The 10,974-nt window shown below is 50.0% G+C and overlaps 2 protein-coding genes across 2 annotated transcripts in view; one reads left to right on the plus strand and one right to left on the minus strand.

Annotated features, from left to right (window-relative positions):
- PIGL (phosphatidylinositol glycan anchor biosynthesis class L) overlaps nt 1-873 on the plus strand; it is a 54,643-nt gene extending 53,770 nt beyond the window's left edge. Inside the window, exon 7 of the mRNA XM_071574956.1 lies at nt 222-873. Within this exon, the coding sequence (XP_071431057.1) occupies nt 222-320 (99 nt within the window). The 3' untranslated portion in view covers nt 321-873. The remainder of the gene's footprint in view (nt 1-221) is intronic.
- Nucleotides 874-1,134: 261 nt separating this feature from the next.
- On the minus strand, nt 1,135-4,303 carry CENPV (centromere protein V). Its single transcript, XM_071574991.1, has 5 exons — nt 4,074-4,303; nt 3,093-3,191; nt 2,227-2,296; nt 1,726-1,840; nt 1,135-1,394 (listed from the first exon to the last, which is right to left on the minus strand). The coding sequence occupies exons 1-5, from the start codon at nt 4,301-4,303 to the stop codon at nt 1,270-1,272; spliced, it is 639 nt and encodes a 212-aa protein (XP_071431092.1). The 3' UTR covers nt 1,135-1,269.
- Between the last annotated feature and the right edge of the window lie 6,671 nt (nt 4,304-10,974).

A 10,974-nucleotide genomic window follows, 5' to 3' on the forward strand; every position in this document is an offset into this window, starting at 1 on the left:
CATTGGGCACCACCACACCAGCAGCACAGGGGCAGAGAGGCCTCTCCCTGCCCTCCAGCCCTGTGGATTAGGCAGCCTCCCACCTCCCACTGCCTCTGCCCTGCTCACTGAAAACAGGCTGCCCTATAAATTGGCAGTGAACCTCACAGGAGGCCTAGGAAGCTGCCCTCACATGAGGTCTGGAAGGTTCCTGTAATGCTCTCTCAACTCTTTCCTTCCAGAGGGCCATGCGGTGCCATCGCAGCCAACTCCTCTGGTTCCGCCACCTCTACGTGCTCTTCTCACGTTACATGGTGGTCAATTCACTGCGCCTCCTGTAGCAGGATGTGGCCCACAACTCCAGGAGTGAAAGGATGAGCCAAAAAAAAAGACCATGCCAGGCCCAGGAGTAAAGGACACTCCTGTGTTACCTGCCCAAGAGGATGGGGATGCTCTTTGTGTCTCACTCTCCAGACTGCAGAAATGAGCCGTGTGAACTTCCTTCGAGTGGTTTGTTGCCTGATACACTGAGATGAGCAGGGCTTAACAGCTACTCTATTTTCTCACTGTAGAAGCTTAAATAGCACGAGAAATTTCGATTCACTTCATTAGGAATCAAATGCAGAAGGATTCTGCATTGGAGAAGACATGGCACAAACTTTCCCCAAGAAGACACAGCTGCAAGGACTGCTTGGCATCTCTTGCACTTTTGTAAAATGAGGTATCAGGAGGGACTTTTCAAAGGACGTGCCATCTCCACAGATACCAGAACCACAAGCCCTTTCTTATTCAGTCAGAACTTTGAAAAGCCAAAGCTTTTGAATAAAACATCAGAAGTAATACAAATGTTTGTAATTGCACTGATCTTTGCTGCTGCTTCTTTCATACACATTGTGTTGCAGGCTCCACCTTCTCAGAGTGTCCCTTGTGAAACATGAGCACTTGTGGCTTCAGAACATGGGGCTGGAGATCAACTTGCAAGAATTTCAGCAGGGCACAGGAAGGAGGTGCAAGAGAACCAGACCATAACTAGGTCTTTTATATTGTGATTTTAACTTTAGCACAGCTAAAGGCAATGTGCCAAACTGGCAACTCTGGAGTGGTTTACAGAGCAGAGGCAGTTTGAAAACTGCAAGTCACAAAGGAGTGAGACAATCAGCATAGAAAGATTTATTTAAGAAACAGAGAACAGGTAACAGTAATGTAGAAATTGATTTCAACATCCATCACCCAGGAAATGCCAGACTGCAGTTCCACAACAGCACTCCAAGTTATTGCTGGAATGGTGTGTCAGGGTTTTGACATGTCTCTGATGGTCTTGTGCTCCTTCATTGCTTTCTCCCATTCCTTGCCATTGATATCCTCTGTGATAATGGTCCGCACGGTGCCCTCATCCAGGCAATGGGGAGCTATTCCTGGAGAAAGACAGTACACAAACCCTGCTCTTCATGAAGTGAGGGAGGTGCCTGCACCACTCCCTGCATGGGGCCTCTGAGAACAGCAAATGATATTGTTGTAAGGCTGAGGAGCCTGGGTGAGAATCCTGTACCAGGCAGAAGCCCACACATCATAGGTAAGACTGTTGCTTATGGAAGAGCTACAGGTTCAGGCTGCAGTTCCAGATGTTTAACATTTTAGGAACAAACTCCTAAGACACATGCTGCTCCCTGCTGTCCTGCTGGCATCCAGTGGAGCCTTTAAACAATGGTTGCCTGGTGGTTACCACAGCTTTCTCTTTGTACCTACCATAACCATCTGGGTTAGAGCGAGGAGTATAAAAGCTCTGAACACCACAGGTCTTGCAGAACGTGTGCTGGGCACGGTGTGTGTTGAAGGTGTATGTTCTCAAATTATCAGCACCCTAAGCAAATGAAAAGCAGTGTAAGTTTTCTGTATAAATAGATGGATTAATTACTTTGGCCCTATAGCTAAGAAATGTAAAATTTAAAATACCACCTTCCTGTCTTTACTTGAGATACAAAGTTCTGCATTCATGCTCCTTTGCTGAACCCCTGTATGTACATATGTCCATAACAGTCAAGCCTGAGAACTGCAAGAGCTCCAGCATCAGCTCACTAAATAAAATGCACTAACACACCCACACCAGACAGTGTAAAATTCAGCCATTTCCCTCAGCCAGCCACAGACAAACTTTGGATAGAAACTGGCATGTTGCTTGGATCCAGGCTGACCCTGGATTACACTGCTCGAGCTCGTGGCCATGGTGTTGCTGTGCTCTCACTGTACCTTCAGCAGCTTGAAGCGCGATGCTGGGACAATGAAGTGTCTGTTCTGTTTCTTTGTGCAAATGCTGCAACTGTAAAAGAAAAAGCAGACTTTTCTAGAAACAGTGGACAAGTTGTAGTGCAGCAGGCAGATCTAGCAGGGACGTCTTGAGAACAGAAATGCCCCTGACAGAATGGCTCCTGGTTGGCATCATAGAGGTAAGTGGCAAAAGTGTATCTGTGGGGCCGGTAGTGTTTGGTTGAGCACACCCATGGAACAGTCTGACCCTATTCAGGTACCCCCAGAAAGTATTCTACACCAAACATACTCTTCACATACACAAGTCTTAAGGGCAAACTCTAGCCCTGAGAAATCCATCTTATTGTTCAGACCACACTTGGCCAATTTTGCCAACGTTGTTACTTTGCAAACAAGAAAGTAAAGTTCAGAAGTCCACCCATGAGCCAGAAGCAAATTAGTTGCAGGCAAAGGTGGATCACTACTGAAATCAGAGTGTTTTAGCTTGAGGCACATGTGGTCAGAGATGTAATGTCACTTGAGAAGACCAAGTTAAAAAGGGACTGATGTGCTCTGAGCCCACTGCACTGAGAGGAAACACAGAGCAGATGGCTGAGCACCTGCACTCATTAGATCTCTCCTGACACTTTCTGCATGAGCATGGTTGTGAAATCTGAAGTCCTGCCTAAAGAAGCAGCACATGAAATCCCCAGCACTGGTCTCATATTGGATCAGGACATAATTAGGGACAAACCCTGGGGAAACAGCTCAGAGGGAGTTCTGCAGCTGTCTCATCTTTTAGCTCTAAGGCTGGAAAAGCAGACGAGCCAATACTCATATCTGTGAGAACAGGGACCAAAATAACTCACTTGCAGTTAAACACGTGCAGATCTGGTGAAGCCCAGACCTCAAAGCGGACGGCTCCGCAGTGACAGCCTCCTGTGTGCTTGACCAAGCCCCTGTATTCACTGGAGAGACAAACAACACAGCTCTTGTGATCATACTGTCTTTTTCTGGCCAAGAAAGCAGTAAGGCTATATCCAAGATTATTCAGGTCTGCCCTGAGGAATTGCAGAACACCAGGAAATGTATCCACTCAAATGTATTTTAATAACACGTGTCAGAGTGAGGTAGCAAATGGCTTTTGTCCTCACAGCAATGCTTTTGTGGTGTAATTAAACTGGTGAAAAGGAAAGAAGAGCAGCAGTTCGAGGACTGTCCACTCTATACACGAGAGCTCCCCACCACAGTCCTGGTCACAGTGTCACCCAGCTGTGTCCTGCACAACCCCACAGAAACCAGGGTTACTACCACAGCACAACCTGCTTGGAACTGAGAACCGAAATTTCCCACAATTTTCCCCACAACTCTTCCAACAGCACTAATATTGCTCCATTTAAAAGCTGAGAAAAGCAGAGATAACTGGACTTTACATAGTATTTGAAACGTGTTTTATTTCGGATTGTAATTGCAGGGGAGCTTTATGATCAAGGAATTTCTGAGCCGGTGCTTCTCCCTCTCCCACAGCCACTCCACAGCTGCGGGCAGAGTCACCGCGCGGGGCAAGGGAAAAACATTTTCCTTTCGGATTTTCCCTCCCAGGGACAGTTTCTCATACAGTTCTGCGATGCTGGGCAGCGCTCGGCAAAGGGCGAGCGCAGGGCATGGGTGGAGATTGTGGTGCCCCTAAGCACGTTTTTGACGGGAGAGCCGTAAAACACGGGAAGCTTTAGCAGAAAAAGCCACGGGAATCAGAAAAACAGCGGGCTGGGGCAGGGACAGGGACAGGGACAGCGGGGCAGGAGCAGCGGGCCGGGGGCAGGGGCAGCCGCCCCGGCCCCGGTACTCACTACGTGTCCAGCAGCAGCCGCGCCGCCTCCTCGCAGCTCAGCCGGTGCCGCTCCTGGAAGGCGACCCAGCGCTCGCTCTGCGCGCCCAGATCGAAGGTGCGGGGGGTGCCCGGCCCGGCCGGGGGTCCCCCCGTGCCCCGGCCCCGTGCCCGGAGGGGCCCGCCCGCAGCAGCGATGCCCCGGCCCCGGCCCCGGCCCCGCCGCGCCCCGCCCGCCCCGCCGCGCTGCATCCCCCGCCACCGCACGGGGGCGACACCGCGCCGGGACCGGGGCACGGGGGACGGGACATGGGGAGAGGACGGGACATGGGGAGGGGACGGGAGGGAGTGGGAGGAAATAGGGAGGGAACAGGAGGGAATAGGGAGGGAACAGGAGGGAATAGGAAGGGAATGGGACACAGAGAGGGAACTGGGAGGCGACGGGGAGGGGATAGGGAGGGAATGGGACACGGGGAGGGGACACGGGTGGCGATGGGACACGGCGGGACAGCGGGCACGGGAGGGGCACTATGCCCAGGTGGCCAACAAGGCCAGTGGCATCCTGGCTTGTATCAACAGTAGAAGGGCCTGCAAGACCAGGGTAGGGATTGCTCTGCTATGCTGGGCACTGGTGAGGCCACACCTCGAATCCTGGGGTCAGTTTTGAGACCCTCAGGACAAGAGAGACATGGAGGGGCTGGAGCGTGTCCAGGGCAGGGAACGGAGCTGGGGAAGGGGCTGGAGCAGCAGGAGGGGCTGAGGGAGCTGGTGGGGCTCAACCTGGAGAAAAGGAGGCTCAGGGGGGACCTTTTGGCTCTCTGCAACTCCCTGACAGTAGGGGGGAGTCAGGGAGGTTCAGTCTCTGCTCCAGGGAACAAGAAAGGATGAGAGGAAAGGACCTAAAGTTGCTCCAGGGGAGGTCTAAGTTGGATATTAGGAAAAAATTTATTCACTGAAAGGGTGGTCAGGCCCTGGCACAGGAAGTGGTTGAGTGACCATCGCTGGAAATGTTCAAGAAATGACTGGACGTGGCACTTGGGGACATGGTTTAGTGGTGGACTGGGCAGTGCTGGGGGAACAGCTGGACTTGATGATCTCAAAGTTTTCTCCAATCTTAATGATCCTGTGATTTCCAGAGCCTGGGGCATGGCAGGGCTGGGGGCAGTGGGCACTGGGAGCCAGCAAAGCTGGAATGGAAGTCACAGGATGTTCACGGCCTGTGCTGCTCATGGAGTGTCCCAAGGGACAGCAGCTCCTTCTCCCCCCCAGGATCCCTGCTTAGGCCAGGCAGGAGCCTGAGTTTTCCCTCTCATTGTGAACATATGATGCCTCCCAGATTCAGGGATGTGAGGGTGCCCTGCAGCCCTGAGGTGCTGCTGAAGTCTGTTGTTTCACGTCTCTGCTATGCACCACCCTCAGTTAGACACAAGATCCCTGTGTGACAACACGGCCATGGATTGGGATGAGCCTTTGGAAGTGTGTTTAGACCTTCCTGAGGTTTGAAGTCATTGTGGCAGCCTTGCAGGGAAATGGTTCCTAACAGGATTCTCACTGGACAGCTTTTCACAAATTCTGTCACCAAAGGCTTCAAAAGGAATATAATCAAGAGAGGTGGTAAACAAAAACGGACCAAACCAAAACCAAACAACTAAAGAAAGAAATAATAAAAAAGCCAAACAACCCAAAACTTAAGAAAACTCTTCCAGTGATAAATACCTTACAAAAAGCTATTCTTGAACATCTGAAAGCCAATGCTGTTTCTCAAGTAAAACTATTCAATGCAGAAAAGAGTCCAAATTTTGGAGTGACATTCAATTGGGGTTTAAAAAAAAGCATTCCAAGGATGAACTTTGTGCCCAGTGTCACAGGACTGGACGTTTAGTTTGCTTGACTTCTAATCAAGGATTTGTATTCAACAGGACTTAATGTCTTGGCCTTTCCAAGAAGGGTAACAGGGAAAGATGCAAACAAGTGAGCTGACAGTCTGTGGAGAGGCTCAGCCAGGAATGTGTCAAAGACAATAATGAATGAAACATCTATCAGCACTCTGGTCTGGAAAGGAGCTTTGAGAACTTGCTCCTCCAGTGTGCCGGCTGCCTCCCGAGAGGGCACATGGCAGGATTTGCATATCAATCCTGTGGCTCAGCACCTCTTCCCCCATGGCAGGAAAGGGCACCGAGTTAGTTTCCTGTTACCCCTCGTGAACCTCTGCCCTGGTTACTCATTCTAATGGAACCGTGTTAATACACCTCGTGTGACAAATTCTGGCCCATTGCAGCGTGTTCATCTGCACCTCCTGATCTGAGCCACTCCCAGACCTTTAGCCATGCTGGATTTCGTGTTAGTCACCTTATATTTTGAGAGAAGTCACAGAGGTGAAACTGGAAACACTGAAACTGAGCCCATGCAGGTTGCAGCAGGCACAGCTTCCATCCTACATGGGCTGCCCTGTCTAAAACCTCTGAACTGCACTGCACTGAAAGCCAGAATGTGTTTTAGGAGCTTATTAGTGATCAGTTCACACAAATTACCTTCTCTCTGCCAGTCAGGAACCCCTAGCACTTGTTCATACTCAAAAAGCAGTTCCAGGGAGAACACTGGAGAGTGTGCAGTCCATGTAATATCTTCAAATCTGTCACTCTCTGTGCCTCTCCACAATTAATTCAGCTTATTTTAAATTTAGATAGTGTTTTGAGAATCTAAATTCTGCTCCCCTGTGATATTTCAGGATAAAGAACTAGAAGACAAAAATGGAAAAACAAAATGCAATTTGGTTTCCTAAGGCCATAGTAAAGATACTCTTCCTCCTTTTTCATTTGTTTCACATTCCATTACAGAGGATTCTCAGAGCTCAAAATTGGCTCCTACATAAACAGTCAGTCCAAGAGCTTTACAGTGTAGCTCTGGATAATGACAAATTTCACAGCTATTCCGAGCTGAAAGCCCTAAATTCCAGTGGTCACATAGTGTCTTGTCAGTGTACCCGGGCAGCAGGGCCTTCCTTGTGCCCAGAGAGTGAACAGCTTTCACTTCATTTCTTCCAAAGCTGATGCAATGTTTGCCAGACTTCAGCAGAGGCTGAAAAATGCATTTACTCTTAAGCTTGCGAGGCAAACTGGAGAAAGAAAAATGATTCAGAGGATGGGATGGACAAGAGGAAAAGTCCAGTAAATGGCAGTTGTTTCTCTGTGTGGGAGGCTCGTGGTACTCAAAGTCCAGCAGCTGACGTGTTGCTGTGCTGAAGTACAAAGGGGTTTTTCTGTGCAGCCTCAGCTCTGCTTGTGTAACAATGACTCAGCTCTGCAGCCCTGGCTCACAGCCCGCACCGAAATCCTGCCTGGGAGAGCGTTTTCATCCCCAAAGCAGCGCTGGAAGCAGCTACATGTTTGTGGGTGAAAGAGAATTAGGAACTGTGGATGGTTTTTATCTAATCAGCAGGGAACTAGAAGTTGTGTTTAGCTGACACCGCACTGAAAAGAACAGGTAGTTAAAACCACATGGTTAGTCCAGGGGAGAAAAATATCAGTCTTCCTGTGGTGGAGGGGGAAGCACTCTGGACATTCTCCTCACCACCAAGGGATCCAAGCTGGATCTGAAAACAAAGTGCAGGAGGTGCCAGCCCTGGGCCAATGGATGAAGCCTGGTCAGAACGGCCTTGGCAGCGTTTGTTTTTGTTCACTGTTTGAGAGGTTCTGTTAAACATATTAACAATGATTAACAGCGTTTTAGGGCTTACTTCTGTCTGTCTGCCTGTTTTTCAAGGCACTTCTTTGCTGTCCTGCTGAAAATCCTGAGCCCAGAGCCCACAGGCTCGGTGGGCTCGGAGGCAGCAGAGCAACGAGCTCCCTCCCTGCACTGCAGCTTGGCTCGGATCCAAAGCCAGGCTGGGGACCAGCACACAGGAATTTTTAGAATAGACCTAGTTCTGAATTGTTGCTTTCACTGGCACAACATGCACACACAAGCCTGTGATTTTAGCCCAGTGGTGGGTCTATAAAATGTCCTTCCATCAGAGCAGAGTGGACTGACCCGCGTTCCTCTGGGTCACTCAGACCCGCAGGGACAGGCGTGCCCAAGCCTGTTTACAGGCAGCACAGACCTTTCAGCTGAGTCCCAACAGTCCTGCAAAGTTAAAATACTCCTTAAACAAACAGGGAGGCAGAGGAGCATCTCTCATTTTCCTCTTTTTGATACCAATCTGTTTCTCTTAAGCTTTCAGCTCCTTAAGTTGGTAGCTTATTAAAAACTTGGTTTACTGAAGGTATTTTTAGCATAAGGCTTTAAAAACAAAACTCAGAGAGTTGTCTTTTTTTGGTAATCTCATAATGTTACAGTCAATCTCACAGTACTTAGAATTATGACTCACTATTTTTGTAACCCTTGAACTTGGCAGCAGAGGGACAGGCAGGAACATGCCACGAGTCCGTCTGTCTCGTGGGTGGAACTCAGCAAAGTCTGGCCCTTATTGCAGTGTAACAGGCTCAGGGAGAAAATATCTCCCCAACTGTAAAAACATAAATATAATTATGCTGTGTCAAACAGTGAGAGAGACCTGAGGCAGGTATAAGTAATGTTATGAGATAGGAATATACACATATATAGTTTATATATGTTGTTTTTCCCTGTGGCAAGTAGCCCTGGTTTTGTCTGAACAGAAGAGTAACTGGGCTTGCTGCACACCCTGGGATGGCCTGACTGCTGTCCCAGGCTAGACCTTGTAACTAAAGATGAACAGATTGCTGCAGTCCACCTTGCTCAGGTCAAAACGATACCCCGTTGCTAGGACATTGGCCTACATAAAGAGCAGCCCCAGCTTGTGTTCCAGAACGTGCAGATCCGTTGGAAACATTTCCCTGACCCAAGATTCTTCTCTTCTGAAAAGTAGGTTGCTCTGTACCACTGCCCAGTGACCTACTTTTGAAACCACTTGGAAAGAAATGTGTGTTCCCAACTGCAGGCCCCGTGCCCTGGCGAAGGCTGGAGCCACCTGTGCAGCCAGGCCAGGCACAAGAGACAGATTTCTGTTTTAGTCAGCTTTCCATTTATTTATATACAGTCCAGAGTCAGCTGCTTGATGTTTTTATTCACCAAGTGGAATGTTTTTAAACACATGTGCTTTGTACCACCACAGCAGTTCCCAGGCCACAGGATTTAGCCATTCTTAGGGAAAAAGACAAGGGAAGGCTCCTCTGGTTTCTGGTTTATACAGAAAGGGAAATTTGACAGAAATTTCTTCTTCTCCATCTACGGGGACATTAAAAAGAGAGACTTGCACACTAAGGTCCTTAATACAAGTCTGATGTGCTCAGACACTGCCCAGGCTTTACATGAGCCTGTGGTTCATCTCCAGCTCTACAGACGTGGCCTTTCACATTTATAAATATTCGTTCCTCGTGGTCCCCTGTGCAGACCCCACGGCAGAGCCTGTGGAGCTCAGTCCCTGGAGCAGAGCCTGGGATGTCCAGCCTCGGAGCAAACACTGTCACCCTGGCACCCCCAAACACAACCAGCCTGGTGGGAACGCTGAGCAGAACTGGCAGCCCAAAGCAAACAAGTGGAATATTGCCCGGCTCTGCCTTTTGTCCTAAATTCACGTGGCCAAACAATATTTCCAAGGTTGGCTTTTGCTGTGGAGCTGCCTCTGAACTTCCCACGTACCATTTTTCCCTCTTCCTGTTTTTACACTGTGAGCAATTATTGTCAGGGTGATTTATTTCCTTTTTTACTGTAAACCAGGAGGTTCTAGAAGCCCTGTAAGGAGGAAGGAAAGCCAGAGGGGTTTGCTGTGTTGAGGTTTTTGGTGACTGTGAGTTTTTGCCTGGGTTGGGGCGTTTTGGGGGGATCAGAGCCTGTGCTGTGCTCTGTGAGCGAGGACTGAACAAGGCCATCGGCCTCTGTTGAAGGAGCAGCACAGGCACTGCTAAAAAACACAAAAAACCTTCTTGGATTTTGTGTATCCACCTTTAATGTGATACAAAGTGAGTTAAGAGCTGGTCAGAAAGGTCTAACGAAGCTTAATTAACCGAGGCCCATTTCCACACCAGCTCCCAGAGGGAAGTTGCTCCACAGCCCAAGCAAAGCTTCGTGCTCTGGGCTGAGTAACCAACCCTTGGAATGGCCAGTCAGCGTTTCCTCAGGCTGGTTGTGCAGCCTCAGGAGAGAGGGCAGGGTGGTCACCCAGCAGGGCACTGCCCAGTGCCCCACACACTCCGAAATCAGGAGCTTTGCCAGCCCTGTCCTGCTTTTCCTTCAGTCTCCAGACAGGGCCAGCCCTGCAGCCTGTCCTGGGCTTTGCCCCAGCTCTCAGTTAGCCTGGGGGGCACAAAGTGTTGGCACCAAAGCTCAGCCCCTTTTGGGGGACTCCAAGTGTTGGCACCAAGGCTCAGCCCCTTTTGGGGGGCACAAAGTGTTGGCTCCAAGGCTCAGCCCCTTTTGGGGGACACAAAGTGTTGGCACCAAAGCTCAGCCCCTTTTGGGGGGCACAAAGTGTTGGCACCAAAGCTCAGCCCCTTTTGGGGGGCACAGAGTGTTGGCACCAAGGCTCAGCCCCTTTTGGGGGGCACAAAGTGTTGGCACCAAGGCTCAGCCCCTTTTGGGGGGCACAGAGTGTTGGCACCAAGGCTCAGCCCCTTTTGGGGGGCTCCAAGTGTTGGCACCAAAGCTCAGCCCCTTTTGGGGGGCACAAAGTGTTGGCACCAAGGCTCAGCCCCTTTTGGGGGGCTCCAAATGTTGGCACCAAAGCTCAGCCCCTTTTGGGGGGCACAGAGTGTTGGCACCAAGGCTCAGCCCCTTTTGGGGGGCACAAAGTGTTGGCACCAAAGCTCAGCCCCTTTTGGGGGACACAGAGTGTTGGCACCAAGGCTCAGCCCCTTTTGGGGGGCACGGAGTGTTGGCACCAAGGCTCAGCCCCTTTTGGGGGGCTC

Source organism: Pithys albifrons, chromosome 21 (genome assembly GCF_047495875.1).
Source record: "Pithys albifrons albifrons isolate INPA30051 chromosome 21, PitAlb_v1, whole genome shotgun sequence".
In the NCBI taxonomy this organism is placed as follows: Eukaryota; Metazoa; Chordata; class Aves; order Passeriformes; family Thamnophilidae; genus Pithys; species Pithys albifrons.